Here is a 20,437-nt window from a genome sequence, read left to right on the forward strand (position 1 = left end):
TTTCACAGGCAGTCAGTGAACGTACAGAATATATGTCAAAGTAAATTCCATTCACACATTTCAAGCTCACTTGTCCAAACATAAACTGGAAATATAAACGACACAGCCTTTGCTTTCTTGGCCAAATGTACTTCTTTTTGGCATATATACACTTTCAGGAAATGTCTTTCAGTGAGTTATGTTCTCCTGCAGCTTTAGAATGAGATATGGTTCAGTTAGTTCAAAAGTGGATAAATCCCCAGGTCCAGATGGAATATATCCCAGGCTGTTAAAAGCAGCAAGCCAGAAAATTGTAGTGGCTCTGACTCCAACTGGGTACATAGTGCTTCCAGTGGAGGGGAAGACTGTGAGAGATGTACCATTGATTATAAAGGCAGGAAGGGATAAACTGGAAAAGTTATGGGAATCAATTCCATGGGAAAATGCCCCCTCGACAGAGAGGACACGGGTTGGACAGGGATGGTTGACACCGAGGAGGAAAGATTTGGCCTGTAGGATGATATCGATGGTCTGGTCAGTTGGGCACAGAAACTGCAACTGGATTTGGATCCAGAGAAGTGGGAGGTAATGCTTTGGAAAGGTGCAACGAGACACAGTGAATGGAAGGACATTGAGTGGTGTGGAGGAACAGCAGGACTTTGGAGTGTATGTCCACAGATCCTTGAAGAGAGGAGGGCAGGTTAATAAGGGGTTAAAAAGGTTTGCTTTATTAACAGAGACATGGAACACAAGAGCAGGGAGGTTATGCTGGAACCTGACACAACACCACTGAGGCCACAGTGTGAGCACTGCGTACAGTTCTGGTCACCACATTACAGCACAAGTATGATTACACTGGAGAGGATGCTGAGGAGATTTATGGGGACATCACCAGGATTGGAAATTTGAGGAAAGATTCAACAGGTTGTGGATATTTTCCTTGGAACAGAGGAGGCTGAGGGAGACTTAACTGAGATGTGTAAGACTATGATAGAACTAGATTGAATAAACAGGAAGGATTTTTTTTCCCTGAGCAGAGTGCTCTAAAGCCAAGCGGAACAGATTTCAAGTAATTGGTGAGAGTTTTGGGGGGAGATGTTTCCACCCAGAGGTTGGTGGTTCTGGAACTCACTGCCCTAAAGGGGGGGAGAGGCAGAGACCCCCGTCACATGTGGACACTGCTGGACATGTACATGAAGGGCCGTTACCTGCAGGGCAGTGGAGCCGATGATTGAAGGTGGGCTCAGGCTGGGTGGCTCTGTCACGACCAGCACGGTGACAGTGGGCCGAACGGCCCCCTCGTGTTGGAAGTGTTCCATAATAGCCATGAGCCTGCTTTTGTTCTGAAGTGAGGAAGGCTGCCCCGCAGTGCTTTGTTGACCACCTCAAGACCTCCCTTATCTTTCCGTGCAATGTGAGCCGGTCAGCGGACAGTGCCGGATCATCAGCTGTCAGACCAACACTCCTCAGGCAACGGACTTCATCCTTCACTCAGTCAGTGATGTCGACGGTGTCGCCTCATCACTGCAGAGAACAGACAGGCCACACACCAGGCATCACAGCACTGGCGCCACTGTTAACCCCCGATGTTCGGGGCCTTGGTAATGTTCCCTTTCCCAGTAAAAAGGGATAAAGAAAGATGTAATAAAGTGCCCGAGGGGGCGGTGGAGGCAGGGACTCTCACACAACATTTCAGAAGTATCTGGACGAGCACATGAATCACCAAGGCAGAGAAGGGTACGGACAACGTGCTGGGGAATGGGATTGGTGTAGATGGAGTTACACTTCTTGGGTTAACGCTTCAGGACAATGCCCCAGGAAGGAGGTAGATGTTATTCTTGGGGCGAGAGGGATCAGGGGAACACGCGGAGAAAGCATGAACAGGGGACAGAATTTGGAAGATCAGCCATGATCACCTTGAACAGCAGAGCAGTCTAGAAGGGCCAAATGGCTGACTCTTGCTCCCATTTTTGATGTTTCTGGGAGTTGCCTGGCAACTTTCATTGAAGGCTTCCCAATAACTAAGAGACAAGAAGATTACATTTTGCTAAACTCATCCTTTAGCTTCTGCTGTTTGTGGTTGGTTGGACACCAGACCCCTCCATCATTATCCACAAGGCTCTGCTGGGAAAGGAAGGTCACCCCTTTCCTTTGTGGATGTACATTTCCAACGTACGGATTGTTTGAACGACCTGCTTATAATGTGGTAGAAGCTCTTTGCCAATCACTATGGGAGTGCCCACATCTTGATTTCACACTCAGGTCAATGCCCTTCCATCGGTCCAGTTCACACTTTCTCCCTCCACAGACGCTGCCTGACCTGCTGAGGATTTCCAGCACTGTTTTTATCTCAGATTTCGGGCATCTGCAGTTTCGGCTGTTTGCATTTGTTTCTCCATTTTAACTTGACATTTTCTGTAAGCAATTAGAAGTGACTCTCCACAGGTAATTTTATCTATTCCCCAGGCAGAATGGGACAGAGTTTGATCAGCAGCCCAGCAGTTCTTTACTATGTGCCCAACCTCACTCTGTGCTGCAGTGAAACATCACAGAACCTCTCACACTGGGTCTAAATGGTGGTTGATGTCGTTCCATTGACTGAGGACTGTACAGACCTCCTGAACTGAGACTCTTCCCTTTCCTTCACCAGTCCTTTATCAGCCAAGAGTTTGAGCAGGTTTCTCCGGAATTTCACCCCGATGAACGCGTACAAGATTGGGTTAATGCAGCTGTGCAGGAATCCCAGGCTCTGGGTGGCAGACAGAGCCCTGTCGATGTGGTGGCGCCTGACACAACTGTCGGCGATGTGTTTGCGCCTCAACAGAGTGTCGATTAACACAGTTACATTGTGGGGCAGCCAACAGACCAGGAAAGCGAGCACCACGGCGATAATGACCTTCATAGCTTTCTGTTTCTGGAAACCCTTAGTCTGACACAGTCTGTGGATGGTGACACTGTAGCAGAAGACCATGACCCCCAGTGGGATGAGGAACCCAATGACATGGCGTAAGGTTTTGGTGGCTAGTCTCCATGCTTCATCAAATTCACCATCATGATCCTCATTACATATGAACTGTTCAGAAGAATTGTCCGGGATCTCGCTCTTGTAGAGAATGGGTAAGGATAGCAGAACGGCCATCACCCACACAACACCACAGACCAGTTTGGTCAGAAACGGCCTATTCTGCTTTTGGGCAGAGTGGACAATGGCCAGGTAACGGTCCACACTGATGCAGGCCAGCAGCAGGATCCCACTGTAAATGTTCACCTCCTGTAACACGCTGACAACCTTACACATGGCATCACCAAACACCCACCCTGATATGGCATCTACTGCCCAGAAGGGCAGAGAGAGGGCAAAGAGCAGGTCTGCCGTGGCCAGATTGAGCAGGTAGACGTCCGTGGTCGATGTTGTGCGTCGGTTGTAAAGTATGACGGTCATTACCACCAGGTTCCCCATCACGGCGAGGAAACACACCAGGCTGTAGACAACAGCAGCCAGAGTATTCATGGCTGGATATATCTCTGGATTACAAGAAAATGTACTTGGATCAGGTTCAAATTCAGTTGTCAGATCGTCAGGATTGGTTGCATTTTCTTTCAAGAAAGGATGAATTGTGGTTGCAAAAGACATTTTCTGAAACAAGAAGATCATCAAATAAGATGAAGGCATTTGGTAATTTATACCAGCATTCCCTGAGCACACACTTAAATCTGAAACCTGTTTTAAGAAGACCACTGTCATCCCGGTACTTAAGAAAAATGAGGTAACGTGCCTTAATAACTACCAACCGGTGGCTCTGACATCCACCATCACAAAGTGTTTCGAGAGGCTGGTCATGGCACGCATCAACTCCAGCCTCCTGGAAAACATTGACCCACAGCAATTCGCCTACCGCCGTAACGGGTCTACAGTGGACCGTGTCTCCCTGGCCCTACACTCAGCTTTGGAGCATCTGGACAAATTCTTTATTGACTCCAGCTCCACCTTCAATATTATACTTCCAAGCAAGCTCATCACCAGACTCCAAGAACTGGGAATCAACACCTCCCTCTGCGTGGATCCTTGACTTTCTGACCAACAGACCACAATCAGTGAGGATAGGCAGCAATACCTCCGGCACGATTATTCTCAACACTGGTGCCCTACAAGGCTGCGTCCTCAGCCCTCTACTCTACTCCCTATACAGTCATCACTGCATGGCCAGATTTTGCTCTAACTCCATCTACAAGTTTGCAGATGATACAACCGTAGTGGGCTATATCTCAAATAACAATGAGTCAGAGTACAGGAGGAAGATAGAGAGCTTAGTGACATGGTGCCATGACAACAACCTTTCCCTCAATATGAGCAAACCAAAAGAGCAGGTCATTGACTTCAGTTAAGGGGGCGGTGTACATGCACCTGTATACATCAACAGTGCTGAGGTCGAGAGGATTGAGAGCTTCAAGTTCCTTGAATGGAACATCACCCACAGCCTGTCCTTGTCCAACCACGTAGCCACCAGAGCCAGGAAAGCTCACCAGCACCTCTAATTCCTCAGGAGGCTAAAGAAATTTGGCATGTCCCCTTTGACACTCACGAACCTTTATTGATGCACCATAGAAAGCATCCTATCTGGTACAGCAACTGCTCTGCCCAGGGCCGCAAGAAATTGCAGAGAGATGTGGACACATCCCAGTGCATCACGGAAACCAGCCTCCCTTCCAGGGCCTCTGTCCGTATCTCTAGGTGAAGCAGCCAGCATAATCAAAGACCCCACCCATCCAGGTCATTCTCTCTTCTCCCCTCTCCCATCAGGCAGAAGATACAGGAGCCTGAGGGCACATACACCAGGCTCAAGGACAGCTTCTACCCGACTGTGATAAGACTATTGAATGGTTCCCTTATACGATAAGATAGACTCCTGACCTCACAATCTACCTTCTTATGACCCTTGCACCTTATTGTCTACCTGCACTGCACTTTCTCTGTCGCTGTGACACTTTATTCTGCATTATGTTATTGTTTAACCCTGTACTACCTCAATGCACCATGTAATGAATTGACCCGTACGATCGATATGCCAGACTATTTTTTCACTGTACCTCGGTACAAGTGACAATAATAAACCACTACCAATACCAGCATCCTCCCCCATGTGCCCATGGTGACCAAGGTCTCTCCAACATGGCATTGCTCAGGACAGGCAGTGCTGGCACCCGGGGCATCCCAGCAGACACGTCCTTTGTTGAGCTCGCCTAAGGATCTGAGGTCCATCCGCAGGCACCGATCACAGAAACCTATTATTACGGTGCAGTAGTAGGAATAACAGTGGTGGGGATTTTAACTCAGCGATACGGCTAGAAAAGTAAAGAAAGCCACAGACGCTGGAAATGTGAAATAAATACAGGAAACACTCAGCAGGTCAGGCAGCATCTGTGGAGGGAACGTTTCATCAGAAAACTCTCACACTCTTTACCTTGAGCATTGTCTTCTTCTCGTGGGGAAACTGTGCATAGACAGGGGTGTCCCTTGTGTGTTTGTACCACCCCCCTCCATGTCTGGTCTTGGATGTAGGAGAATATTATTTTCAGATTATGTTGGGCAATTCAGGAATTGAGAAATTAGTGATTTCCATCAGGAATGTGTTTTATACAATCTGAAAATAACATCATGTTTCTTTATAGTCATAGAGTAATACAGCATAGAAACAGGCCCTTCAGCCCAACTGGTCCATGCCAACCAAGGTTCCCACTTAAGCTAGTCCCATTTGCCCATATTTGGTCCATATCCCTCTAAAGCTTTCTCATCCATGTACCTGTCCAAATGTCTTTCAAATGTTGTTAATGTACCTGCCTCAACCACTTCCTCTGGCAGCTCGTTCCATATACTGACCACCCTCCAGGTGAAAAAGTTGCCCCTCAGGTTCCTATTGAATCTCTCCCCTCTCACTTTAAATATGCCTTCGAGTTCTTGATTCCCCTACCCTGGGAAAAAGACTGCACATTCATGATCTTATATACCTCTGTAAGATTACCGCTCCATCTCCTACGTTCCAATGAAAAAGTCCGAACCTGCCCAACCTCTCTCCATAACTCAGTCCTTCAAGTCCCAGCAACATCCTCGTAAATCTCCTCTGCACTCTTTCCAGCTTAATGGCATCTTTCCAATAGCAGTGTGACCAAAACTGAACACAATATCCCAAATATGGTCTCACCATTGTCTTTTGCAACTGCAACATGCAGACGTTTTTTACCAGAGTCCATGATGGATGTAAAAAGTGTAAACAGAGGGTACATGGGATTGGAATATTGTAGCCATAAAGGAAACATGGTTGAGAGATGTGCAGGACTGGCAGCTCAATGTTCCGGGGTACGCGTGCTACAGGTATGATCAAGGTGGAGGTAAGAGAGGAGGGGGAGTTGCATTTTTGCCTAAAGACAGCATCATGGCAGTACTGAGGGAGGGTATTCTTGGAGGATCATCCAGTGAGGCTATGTGAGTGGAACACAGAAGCAAGAAGGGGATGACCACTTTGATGAGATTGTATAAAAGCTCCCTCAATTAGAGGAACAAAATTGTAGGGAGATTGCAGACTGCTGTAAGAATAATAGGGTTGTAATAGTAGGTGATTTTAACCTCCATAACTTTGACTGGGACTGCCATGGTGTTAGGGGCTTGGATGGGGTGGAATTAGCTAAACGTGTCCAGAGAGTTTTCTCAAGCAATATGTAGATGGCCCAACTAGAGAGGGGGCAACGCTGGACCTCCTGTTGGGAAATGAAACTGGGCAAGTAACTGAAGTGTCAGTGGGAGAGCACTGTGGGACCACTGGCTGTAATTCTATTACTTTTAAAATTATTATGGAAAAGTATTGGAGTGGTCCACAAATTAAAGTCCTACATTGGGGCAAGGAAAATTTTGAAGACATTAGACAGGAATTTTCAAAGGTTGATTGGGAGGCTGTTTGCAGGTAAAGGGATGTCAGGAAAGTGGGAGGCTTTCAAAAGTGAGATGGGGAGAGTTCACTCCAAGGGCAAGGCTGGCTGATGTAGGGAACCCTGGGTCATGAGGGATATTGAGGGTTTGGTCAGGAAAAGGAAGGAGGCACGTGTCAGGCAGAGGCAGTTGGGATCAAGGCAGTCCCTTGAAGAGTATAAGGGATGTAAGAGTACATTTAAGAGGGAAATCAGGAGGGCAAAAGGAGGACATGATGTAGCTCTGGCAGATGAGGTCAAGGAGAATCCTAAGATTCTGCAAGTATATTAAAAACAGAAGAGTAACTAGAGAGAGAAACGGTCCCCTTAAGGATCAATGAAGCTGGAAAGTGTGCACATTTATGAGAATGTTGCCAGGACTCGAGGGCCTGGGTTATAGGGAGAGGTCGGGCAGGCTAGAGTGTAGGAGACTGAGGGGTGACCTTACAGAAGTGCACAAAATCAGAGGGAACAGATAGGGTGAATACATGCAGGGAAGGGGAACCAAACCTAGAGGGCATAGCTTTAATGTCCTCTTAAGGATCAATGTGGTCACCTATGTGTGGAGCCACAGGGGATTGGTGAGTTCTAAATGAATAGCTCTCATCTGTATTTACTGTAGGGAAAGTCATGGCAGCTGAGGAATATAGGGAAATAAATAGAGATGCATTGAAACATAACCACGTTACAAAAGAGAAGGTGGTGGTAGTTTTGAGGCACATTCAAGCAGATAAAGCCATGCAGGCTGATCAACTGTATCCTAGCACATTGTGGAAAGCAAGGAAAGAAATTGCAGAGGCGTTGGCAGAGATATAAGCGACACCTTTATCCATATCAGAAGACTGGAGGGTGGGTAATATTGTGCCTTTATTTAAGAAGGGCTGCAAGGACAAGCCAGGGAACTACAGGCTGGTGAGCCTAACATCCTTGGTGGGGAAAGTTACTGGAAGGGATTCTGAGGAACAGGATCTACCAGCATTTGGAAAGGCAAGGACTGATTAGGAATAGTCTGCATGGCTTTGCATGTCCTACGGGAAATCATATCTCAGGAATATGATTGAGTTTTTGAAGAGGTGCTGAAGAGGATAGAGGAAGGCAGGGATGTAGATGTTGTCTACATGGACTTTAGCAAGGCCTTTGACCACCTCACATTGTAGGCTGCTCTGGAAGAACAACAGATGGAACTTAACTCAGACAAGTGGGAGTTGTTGAACTTTGGTAAGTTAAACCAGGGCAGGACTTGTACAGTGAATGGTAGAGCCCTGGAGAGTGTTGTAGAACAGAGAAACTCAGGGATACATGTACATGTTAGGTAGACAAGATGGCATTTGGCATACTTGCCTTCATTGTTCAGGGCACTAAGCACAAAAGTTAGGATGTAAAAGACATTGGTAAGACCACACTTGGAGTAACGCATACACTTCTGGTCGCCCTGCTATAGGAAGGACGTCATTAAGCTGGAGAGGGGGCAGGAAAGATTCACCAGGATGTTACTGGGACTGGAGGGCTCGGGTTATAAGAAGAGAATGGACAGGCTGGGACTGTTTTCCCTGGAGCGAAGGAGGCTGAGGGGTGACCTTATAGAGGTTAAAAAAATCATGAGAGGTATAGATAGATAAGGTGGATGGTCACAGTCTTTTTTCCAGCATAGGAGGTTCTAAAACTAGAGGACTTAGGTTTAAGGTGAGAGGGGAAAGATTTAAAAGGAAGCTGAGGGGGAAATGCTTCACACAGAGGATGGTGGGTATCTGGAATGAGCTCAGAGGAAGTGGTAGAAGTGGTACAATTGTATTTAAAAGACATTTGGACAGGTACATGGATAGGAAAGGTTTAGAAGGATAAGGGCCAAATGCAGGCAGATTCAGGTAGGCACCTTGGTCGACATGGACATGTTGGTCCGAAGGGCCTGTTTCTGTGCTGTATATCTTCGTGACAAAGAGATCAGAGAACCAGATGGGTTTTTACAACAATCCACCAGACTTGCGATCACAATTACAGAAAAAACTGTTATTTCTATTCTACACTGTGCTTTTGTTCTGTCTGTAACACAGAACATCGAACACTACAGCGCAGTACAGGCCCTTCGGCCCACAATGTTGTGCCGACATTTTATCCTGCTCTCAGGTCTATCTAACCCTTCCCTCCCACGTAACCACCCATTTCTCTATCATTCACGTGTCTATCTAAGAGTTTCTTATATGTCCCTAATGTATCTGCCCCCACAACCTCTGCCGGCCGTGCGTTCCACACACCCACCACTCTCTGTGTAAAAAACTTACCCCTGACATCCCCCTTATACCTTCCTCAAATCACCTTAAAATTACGTCCCCTCGTGTTAGCCATTGTCGCCCTGGAAAAAAAGTCTCTGACTGTCCACTCGATCTATGCCTCATCATCTTGTGCACCTCTATCAGTTCACCTCTCATCCTCCTTCTCTCCAAAGAGAAAAGCCCGAGTTCACTCAACCTATCCTCATACGACATGCTCTCCAATCCAGGCAGCATCCTGGTAAATCTCCTCTGCACCCTTACGTCAGTGGTGGACAAGCTATTGGAGAGGATTCTTAGGGACAGGATTTACGAGCATTTAGAGAAGCACGGTCTTATTAGGGATAGTCAGCATGGCTTTGTGAGGGGCAGGTCATGCTTCACGAGCCTAATTGAGTTTTTCGAAGAGGTGACAAAACAAATAGATGAAGGTAGAGCAGTGGATGTGGTGTATATGGACTTTAGTAAGGTGTTTGACAAGGTTCCCCATGGTAGGGCATCCAGAAAGTCATGAGCATGGGATCCATGGAGACTTGGCTGCGTGGATTTGGAACTGACTTGCCCACAGAGGACAGAGGGTGGTAGTAGATGGAGAGTATTCTGCCTGGAGGTCGGTGACCAGTGGTGTTCTGCAGGGATCTGTTCTGGGACCCCTGCTCTTTTGTGATTTTTATAAATGACTTGATTGAGGATGTGGAAGGGTGGGTTGGTAAGTTTGCAGATGACATGAAGGTTGGAGGTATTGTGCATAGTGTAGAAGGCTGTCGTAGGTTACAAGACAGGATGCAGAGTTGGACGGAGAAGTGGTAGATGGAGTTCAACCCAGAAAAGTGTGAAGTGAAGTGAGGAGCAGATAGGGAAGCAGATCCTAGAAAGGTGTGAGAATAACAGAGTTGTTGTGATGGGGGATTTTAATTTCCCAAACATCGACTGGCATCTCCAGACAGTGAGGGGTTTAGATGGGGTGGAGTTTGTTAGGTGTGTTCAGGAAGGGTTCTTGACACAGTATGTAGATAGACCTACAAGAGGAGAGGCTGTGCTTGATTTGATATTGGGAAATGAACCTGGTCAGGTGTCAGATCTCTCAGTGGGTGAACATTTTGGTGATAGTGATCATAATTCTATCTCCTTTACGTTAGCACTGGAGAGGGATAGGAACAGACAGACCAGAAAGGCGTTTACTTGGAGTAAAGGGAATTATGAGGCTCTCAGGCAGGAAATTGGAAGATTAAATTGGGAACAGATGTTCTCTGGGAAAAGTACGGAAGATATGTGGCAAATATTCAGGAGATATTTGTGTGGAGTTCTGCATAGACATGTTCTGATAAGACAGAGGAGTCATGATAGGATACAGGAACCGTGGTGTACAAAGGCTATAATAAATCTAGTCAAAAGGAAAAGAAAAGCATACAAAAGGTACAGAGAGCTAGGTAATGTGAGAGATCTGGAGGAGTACAAGGCTAAAAGGAAGGAACTTAAGAAAGAGATTAGGAGAGCCAGAAGGGGACATGAGAAGGCCTTGGTGGGCAGGATTAAGGAAAACCCCAAGGCGTTCCACAAGTATGTGAAGAGTAAGAGGATAAGACGTGAAAGGATAGGGCCTATCAAATGCAGCAGTGCGAAAGTGTGTATGGATCCGGAAGAAATAGCGGAGGTACTTAATGAATACTTTACGTCAGTACTCACCATGGAAAAAGATCTGGGTGATTGTAGTGGGGACTTGCAGCGGCCTGAGAAGCTTGAGCATGTAGATATTAGAAAAGAGGTGGTGCTGAAACTTTCGAAAAGCATCAAGTTGGATAAGTCGCCGGGACTGGATGAGATGTACCCCAGGTTGCTGTGGGAGGCAAGGGAGGAGACTGCGGAACCTCTGACGATGATCTTTGTGTCAGCCATGGAGTCGGGAGAGATTCCGGAAGATTGGAGGGTTGTTCCCTTATTCAAGAAAGGGAGTAGGGATAGCCCAGGAAATCATAGACCGGTGAGTCTTACCTCAGTGGTTGGTAAGCTGATGGAGAAGATCCTGAGAGGCAGGATTTATGAAGATTTGGAGAGGTATAATATGATTAGGAATAGTCAGCATGGCTTTGTCAAGGGCAGGTCCTGTCTTACGAGCCTGATTGAATTTTTTCAGGGTGTGACTAAGCACATCAATGAAGGGAGAGCAGTAGATGTAGTGTATATGGATTTCAGCAAGGCATTTGATAAGGTTCCCCATGTGAGGCTTATGGAGAAGGTGAGGAGAAATGGGATCCAAGAGGACATTGCAGTGTGGATCCAGAACTGACTGGCCCACAGAAGGCAAAGAGTGGTTGTTGAAGGGTTATATTCTGCGTGGAGGTCGGTGACCAGTGGTGTACCTCAGGGATCTGTACTGGGACCCTTACTATTTGTGATTTTTATAAACGACCTGGATGAGGAAGTGGAGGGGTGGGTTAGTAAGTTTGTGGATGACATGAAGGTTGGGGGAGTTGTGGATAGTTTGGAGGGCTGTCAGAGGTTACAGAGGGATATAGATAGGATGCAGAGTTGGGCTGAGAAGTGGCAGATGCAGTTTAACCCAGATAAGTGTGAAGTGGTTCATTTTGGTAGGTCAAATATGATGGCAGAATATAGTATTAATGGTAGGACTCTTGGCAGTGTGGAGGATCAGAGGGATCTTGGGGTCCGAGTCCATAGGACGCTCAAAGCGGCTGCACAGGTTGACTCTGTGGTTAAGAAGGCACATGGTGTATCGTCCTTCATCAATCGGGGAATTGAATTTAGGAGCCGTGAGGTATTGTTGCAGCTATATAGGTCCCTAGTCAGACCCCACTTGGAGTATTGTGTTCAGTTCTGGTCGCCTCACTACAGGAAAGATGTGGAAGCCATAGAAAGGGTGCAGAAGAGATTTACAAGGATGCTGCCTGGAATGCGGAGCATGTCTTATGAAAGCAGGTTGAGGGAACTTGGCCTTTTCTCCTTGGAGAGACGGAGGATGAGGGGGGACCAGATAGAGGTGTATAAGATGATGAGAGGCATGGATCGGGTAGATAGTCAGAGGCTTTTCCCCAGGGCTGAATTGGTGGCCACAAGAGGACATAGGTTTAAGGTGCTGGGGAGTAGTGTTAGAGGAGATGTCAGGGGTAAGTTTTTTACTCAGAGAGTGGTGAGTGCGTGGAATGGGCTGCCAGAAATGGTGATGGAGGCGGATACGATGGGGTCTTTCAAGAGACTGTTGGATAGGTATATGGAGCTGAGTAAAATAGAGGGCTATGGGTAAGCCTAGTAATTTCTAGGGTTGGGACATGTTCGGCACAGCTTTGTGGGCCGAAGGGCCTGAATTGTGCTGTAATTGTTCTATGTTCTATGTTCTACGATTCACTTTGGAAGAACGAACATGAAGGCGGAGTACAAGGTTAATGGTCAGATTCTTCGCAGTGTGGAGTGTTACGGACTCAGTGAAAGTCCCTTTAAGATATAGAGTGTGTGTGTATGTGTGTGTGTGGCGTGCTTACGTCAATAGAAGATAAAGGACGTAATGATGTGGAAGAAGAAGAAGAAGAAGAAGAAGAAGAAGAAGAGAGAGAGAAGGGAGAGAGACACCAGCCTGCTAGTGTTCTCTATCGATGGATGAGAAACAATAACTGTGTCTGCCACTGAAATCCATGTATGGAAGTTGGAAGTAATCCGGTGGAGTTCACTTTGTTGCTGACCTGTAGAAGGAAACAGGTATTTGTGTGTGGACGACCACGGTTCAGATGCTTTTCGGGGTGAGGGAGTCACTACCGAGTAAACACTGAAGTGTCGTTTGGGTTCCATCATGGAACATTTGGATTTCGTATGTACTCTCTCTATGTTTCTCTACATCTACGTCTTATCTTCTGACAACGGTGGTTGTTGAAGAAGCTCCTGCTCATGTTTCACCTTATGGCTTGCAGAAATGAACTTTAAGAACCATTCCGGAACTGGGAGTTTTGGACTTTGTCACACACACACACACACGAAGAGTTTAGTTTTGGGGTTAACGTTCAAGGTTTAACATTTTTGAATTCTAACATACTAACATTTTTACTTTTATTTTTCATATTATCATAAGTAGTGATTAATAAAATAGTTTTTAACACTGAATCATACTCAGTGTGTTTCTTTTGTTGCTGGTTCGTGACAGGAGGAACAGAGGGGTCTTGGTGTCCACATCAATAGATCCCTCAAAGTTGCTGCACAAGTTGATAGGGTGGTTAAGAGGGCATATGGTGCGCTGGCCTTCATTAGTCATGGGATTGAGTTCATGAGCCACGAGGTAATGTTGCAGTTCTGTGAAACTCTGGTTTGACCACACGGAGTATTGTGTTCAATTCTGGGCACCTCATTATAGGAAGGATATGGAAGCTTTAGAGAAGGTGCAGAGGAGATTTACCTGGATGATGCCTGGATTAGAGAACATGTCTCATGAGGAAAGGTTGAGCGAGCTAGGGCATCTCTCTTTGGAGTGACGCAGGATGAGAGGCGACATGATAGAGGTGTATCAGATTATGAAGGGCATAGATAGAGTGGACAGCCAGCACCTTTTCTCCAGGGCAGCAAAGGCCAATACCAGAGGACATGCATTTAAGGTCAGAGGAGGAATGTTCAGGGGAGACCCAGAGAGTGGTTGGTGCATGGAATGCACTGCCTGGGGTGGTGGTGGAGGCAGATACATTGGACAGGTTCAAGAGTTTGTTGGATAGGCACATGGAGGAATGTGAGATAGACGGATATGCGGGAGGAAGGGGTTAGATAGTGTGAGGGTGGTTTGATGGACGGCACAACATGATGGGCCGAAGGTCCTGTTTTGTGCCGTATGGTTCTATGGTTCTATGGTTCTATGGGTAAGTTTTTTTACACAGAGAGTGGTGGGTGCCTGGAACGCATTGCTGGGGGTGGTGGTAGAGGCTGATACAACAGGGACATTTAAAAGACTCTTAGATAGACTCAGAAAATTGAGGAACAGGATCTCAAGGGTAGCAATCCCGGGATTGCTGCCAGTGCCACGTGATAGTGAAGGTAGGAATAGGAGGAGGTGGCAGATAAATGTGTGGCTGAGAAGTTGGTGCAGGAGGGAGGGTTTTAGATTTCTGGATCATTGGGATCTCTTCTCGGGAAGGTGGGACCTGTACAGAGAGGACGGGTTACACCCGAACCAGAAGGGGGCCAATATCCTTGCGGCGAGATTTGCTAGGGTGGTACAGGAGGGTTTAAACTAGTTTGTGAGGGGGAAGGGAACCGGAGGAGTAGGTCAGAGGAAGAAGGGAATGGGGAAAAGTTAGATCAAACAGGTAGAGAGGCTTTGGGGAAGGAGAAGCAGAATACAGGCTATAAAAGTAGTAAGGTAGATGGACTGAAGTGTGTTTACTTAAATGCAAGTGTCAGGAATAAGGGGGATGAACTGAGGGCTTGGATAAGTATGGGGGACTATGATATCGTGGCTATTACTGAGACGTGGCTGACGTCAGGAGAGGAGTGGATATTGAATATTCCTGGTTTTCGGTGTTTTAAGAGGAATAGGGAAGGGGGGAGAAGAGGGGGACGGGTGGCGATACTGGTCAGGGACACTGTTACAGGCTGTGGAAAAATGGATGTTGTAGAAGGATCATCTCTAGAGTCCGTATGGGTGGAGTTAAGGAACAAGAAAGGAGCAGTTACTCTACTAGGAGTATTCTATAGGCCCCCCGGTAGCAGTAGAGATATAGAGGAGCAGATTGGCAGGCAGTGTTTGGAGAGAAGCAGAAATAACAGGGTTATTATAATGGGAGACTTCAACTTCCCAAATATAGACTGGAACCTGCTTAGTGCCAAAGGTTTAGATGGGACAGAATTTGTTAAGTGTGTCCAGGAGGGATTCCTGACGCAGTATGTTGACAGGCTGACTAGAGGGAATGCCATGTTAGATCTAGTTTTAGGAAATGAACCGGGACAGGTGAAGGATCTATTGGTGGGTGAGCATTTGGGGGACAGTGACCATTGCTCCATAACCTTTAAAATTATCATGAACAGGGACAGGTGCAGAGAGGACAAGAGGATATTTAATTGGGGAAGGGCGAACTACGAGGCTATAAGGAGAGAACTTGGGAGTGTAAATTGGGATGTCCTTTTTGAAGGAAAATGTACCATGGGGATGTGGTCGATATTCAGGGATCTTATGCAGGATGTTAGGGATAAATATATCCCGGTGAGGCAGAGAAGGAATGGCAGGGTGAAGGAACCGTGGGTGACGAGAGAGGTGGAACGACTTGTTAGGGAGAAGAAGGTAGCATACGTGAGGTATAAGCAGCAAGGTTCAGACAGGGCCCGTGAGGAATATAGGGTAGCAAGGAAGGAACTTAAGAAAGGGCTGAGGAGAGCTAGAAGGGGACATGAAAAGGCTTTGGCTAGTAGGGTTAAGGAAAATCCCAAGGCCTTTTTCAAGTACGTGGAGGATGGCTAGGGTAAAGGTAGGTCCGATTAAGGACAAAGGTGGGAGAATTTGCCTGGAGGCGGCGGAAGTGGGAGAAGTTCTCAATGAGTACTTCTCTTCGGTATTCACCAGGGAGAGGGGTCTTGATGATGTGGAAGGGTGTGCTGGTAGGGGTAATGTTCTCGAGGTTGTTGATATCAAGAGAGAGGATGTGTTGAAGTTGTTAAATAATATTAAGACAGATAAATCTCCGGGGCCTGACGGGATTTTCCCCAGGCTGCTTCGAAAGGCTAGGGAGGAGATTGCTGAACCACTGGTAAGGATCTTTGAGTCCTCGTTGTCTACGGGGATGGTGCCAGAGGATTGGAGGGTTGCGAATGTGGTCCCCTTGTTCAAAAAAGGTAATAGGGATAGGCCAGGGAATTATAGACCGGTGAGTCTCACGTCTGTGGTGGGTAAGCTGTTAGAAAGGATTCTAAGGGATAGGATTTATGAACACCTAGAGAATCATGGACTGATTAGGGACAGCCAGCATGGCTTTGTGAAGGGAAGATCTTGCCTCACAAGCCTGATAGAGTTCTTTGAGGAGGTGACCAGGAAGATTGATGAGGGCAGTGCAGTGGATGTGGTTTACATTGATTTTAGTAAGGCGTTTGATAAGGTTCCTCATGGTAGGCTTCTTCAGAAGGTCAGAGGCCAAGGGATCCAAGGAAGCTTGGCTGTGTGGATTAGGAATTGGCTTGCATGTAGAAAGCAGAGGGTTGTGGTGGAAGGAGTGCCCTCGGATTGGAAGGCAGTGACTAGTGGTGTCCCGCAGGGATCGGTTCTGGGACCTCTACTTTTTGTGATATTTATAGATGACTTAGATGAGGGGGTGGAGGGCTGGGTTAGTAAGTTTGCGGACGACACTAAGATTGGCGGTGTTGTGGATAGTGTGGAGGGCTGTCGGAGCTTACAGAGGGATATTGATAGGATGCAGAGCTGGGCTGACAAGTGGCAGATGGAGTTCAATCCGGAGAAGTGTGAGGTGGTACACTTTGGAAGAACAAACTCCAGGGCAGAGTACAGGGTAAACGGCAAGGTACTTGGCAGTGTGGAGGAGCAGAGGGATCTGGAGGTTCATATTCACAGTTCATTGAAAGTTGCCTCACAGGTGGAAAGAGCAGTTAAGAAGGCCAATGGGATGTTGGCTTTCATAAGTCGCGGGATTGAGTTTAAGAGCCGTGAGGTGATGATGCAGCTTTACAAAACTCTAGTTAGGCCACACTTAGAGTACTGTGTTCAGTTCTGGTCGCCTCATTATAGGAAGGATGTGGAGACATTGGAGAGGGTGCAGAGGAGATTTACCAGGATGCTGCCTGGATTGGAGGGTATTGAATATGAGGAGAGGCTTAAGGTGCTAGGGCTTTATTCACTGGAAAGGAGGAGGATGGGAGGAGACATGATAGAGGTATATAAAATATTGAGAGGAATAGATAGAGTAGACAGTCAGCGCCTCCTTCCCAGGGCACCAGTGCTCAAGACGAGAGGTCATGGCTTTAAGGTTATGGGTGGGATGTTCAGGGGAGATGTCAGAGGGAGGTTTTTCACCCAGAGAGTGGTTGGTGCATGGAATGCACTGCCTGGGGTGGTGGTGGAGGCAGATACATTGAACAGGTTCAAGAGCTTGTTGGATAGGCATATGGAGGAACGTGAGATAGAGGGATATGCGGGAGGAAGGGGTTAGGTAGTGTGAGGGTGGTCTGATGGACGGCACGACACGGTGGGCCGAAGGGCCTGTTTTGTGCTGTATGGTTCTATGGTTCTATCGTTCTATAGGTTCATGGATGTAAGAAAACTGGAGAGTTATGGACTCTGCAGGAGGGAAGGGTTAGATTGAGCATGGAGTAGGTTTATATAGGTTGGCACAACATTGTGGGCTGAAGGGCCTGTACTGTGCTGTACTGTTCTGTGTTCTATGTTCTATAAAAGGGTTAAAGCCAAAAGCCGCAATTTCCATACCATGACAATACCTTGCATACATTTTGTGCTGGTAAAAATATGAATTAAAATTTGAACTGAAAAGAACAGGCACATTCTATTTTGTGTAAAAGATATTTTGTATGACCGTGTAGAGAATTGGTAGTTTGTATATCAAACATTAGTTTCATCCTTAAAGATTTAAAAGTTGGAACTGTGGACTAATGAATTTCTCTAACCCTCAGATCAGCCACAACGATGATAAATGTGTGATACAGAGTTCAGGGACAAAATGTTCCCATGAGGGTGGAGGCAAGCCTGGCAGGAAACGTAGAAAACCTACAGCACAATACAGGCCCTTGAGCCCACAAAGCTGTGCCGAACATGTCCCTACCTTAGAAATTACTAGACTTGCCCATAGCCCTCTATTTTTCTCAGCTCCATGTACCTATCTAACAGTCTCTTAAATGACCCTATCGTATCCGCCTCCACCACCGTTGCCGGCAGCCCATTCCACACACTCACCACTCTCTGAGTAAAAAACTTACCCCGACATCTCCTCTGTACCTACTCCCCAGCACCTACTCCCCAGCACCCAGTCCTCTTGTGGCCACCATTTCAGCCCTGGGAAAAAGCCTCTAACTATCCACGCGATCAATGTCTCTCATCATCTTATACACCTCTATCAGGTCCCCCCTCATCCTCCGTCGCTCCAAGGAGAAAAGGCTGAGTTCCCTCAAACTGTTTTCATAAGGCATGCTCCGCAATCCAGGCAACATTCTTGTAAATCTCCTCTGTAGCCTCTCTAAAGCTTCCACATCTTCCACATCCAGGATTCAGGAACCTGGCTGGTGAGGGATGTTGAGGGTCCGGTCAGGAAAAAGATGGAGGCATATGTCAGCTGTAGGCAGTTGGGATCAAACAAATCCCTTGGGGACTACAAGTGATATAGGAATACACTTGAGGGGAGTGCAGGAAGGCAAAAAGAGGACATGACACAGCTTTAGCAGATAAGATAATGAAGAATCCTAAGACTCAACAAGTTGATTAAGAGCAAAAGGGTAACTAGAGAGAGAAAAGGTTCCCTTAAGGATAATGAAGGACGTCATTAAGCTGGAAAGAGCACAGAGAAGAATGTTGCCAGGACTCGTGGGCTTGAGTTATAGGGAGAGGTTGGGCAGGCTGGGACATTATTCCTTGGAGTGCAGGAGACTGAGCAGTGACTTAATAGAGGTGTATAAAATTATGAGGGGTATAGACAGGGTGAATGCACTCTGTCTTTTAAGGTGAAACATGTAAAAGGGACCTGAGGGGCAACTTCTTCATGCAGAGGGTGGTGCACATGTGGAACGAGCTGCCAGAGAAAGTAATTGAGGCCAGTACAATAACAACATTCAAAAGATATTTGGACAGGTACATGGATAGGAAAGGTTTAGAGTTTCCATTTATGCACCTCTCTCTACATGAAGAAGTTGCCCCTCAGATTCCTTTTGAATCTTTCCCCTCTCACCTTAAACCTATGCCCTCTAGTTCTTGATTTCCTTTCCCTGGGAAAAGGACTGTGCGTATTCACCCTATCGACACCCCTCATGATTTTATACATCTCTATAAGGTCACCCATCAGTCTCCTACGTTCCAAGGAATAAAGACCCACCCTGTCCAACCTCTCCCTATAACTCGGGCCCTTGAGTCCTGGCAACATCCTTGTAAATCTTCTCTGCACCCTTTCCATCTTAATGACATCTTTCCTATAACAGGGTGACCAGAACTGTACACAGTACTCCAAGTGTGGTCTCACTAACATCTTGTACAATTATTCCCATTAACATCCTAAACTTGAAGGAATGCAAACCAAGTTGGTGCAGCTTGTCCTCCTGAGTTAAACTGTTCCCATCTCATCTTTCTGTTTGTGGAACTTTGTGCAAACCAATGGTTCCATCTGCTCACACATCAACAACAGCAAGTAGCAAGTAATTAACCCGGCAGTGAGGAAGTGATAAAGGGTTATAGGATAAAAGAATTCACATACCCGTCCGAAGGATGCACTCCACTCAATGGACTTTCTCAAACAGACTCCAAGCAACAGGAGGATGGCCCAGTAGTGATCAGCAAGATGAATTCATCGCCTTATATGAGAAACAGTGTAGCGTGTGAGCATTCAAGTAAAGAAGCAGGAGGTGTTTTGCAATGCCTACAGCATTTATCAAGATAAGTGTGGCTCACAGTTTCATCATAATTTCTGCTGAAGGTTTGACAGACAGGAGGAAGAAGGGACAGAGGTGAATGAGAGGAGAGATACAAGAAGAAGGTCCAGCACAGAAAATGCCACGACTGAGAAGGGAGAGGAGGAGGGAGAAGGGAATGTGACGGGATCTGTGAGTGGAGATCGGGTGAACTGGGTGCTCAGACAGAGGATCCATAGGGGCTGATACACTAACTGGGATCAACTGGGCGAGGCTCCCTTTTGTCAAGTCTGCACAGTCACTCAGCACAGACTGTTGCTGAGCTTGGTGAGTGGATTGTTCCAATCCTGAGATGGAGAGGAGAAAGTGAATGTAAAACAAGTACAAAGAGGCCAAGTAATTCCATGAGAGGGGAAATTTGAGGGTGCCAATCTTCCGATGTTCATAAGTCCTGGTGAAGAATTGTGTGAGTGCTCACTGGAACATTCAGAATCTTTTTCCCAGGGTAGAAATGACAAAGGCCGGAGGGCATGCATTTAAGGTGAGGGGGGGAAAGTATGAAGGATTTCTCCGTCCATAAGGAATCCACCTTTGCCCTTGCGAGTCTTTCCACTTAACGCACTTACAGAAGCTCTTACAGGTTGTGTTCTGCCTGTGTTCTGCCCTGCCTTTCC

General features: G+C 46.7%; 1 protein-coding gene across 3 annotated transcripts in view; it reads right to left on the reverse strand.

The window, feature by feature from the left end:
- The window catches only part of LOC127569766 (C-X-C chemokine receptor type 2-like), a 134,079-nt gene continuing 113,642 nt past the window's right edge, over positions 1 to 20,437 (reverse strand). For 2 of the 3 annotated variants that reach the window (XM_052014640.1, XM_052014641.1), the window contains exon 3: positions 1 to 2,594. In XM_052014640.1, coding sequence (XP_051870600.1) covers positions 2,549 to 2,594 — 46 coding nt within the window. In that variant the 3' untranslated portion in view covers positions 1 to 2,548. Of the gene's footprint in view, positions 3,617 to 19,609; positions 19,723 to 20,437 lie in introns of those variants that run through there. The other variant, XM_052014650.1, reaches the window with a different exon arrangement.

Source organism: Pristis pectinata, chromosome 1, assembly GCF_009764475.1.
Source record: "Pristis pectinata isolate sPriPec2 chromosome 1, sPriPec2.1.pri, whole genome shotgun sequence".
Taxonomy (NCBI): domain Eukaryota; kingdom Metazoa; phylum Chordata; class Chondrichthyes; order Rhinopristiformes; family Pristidae; genus Pristis; species Pristis pectinata.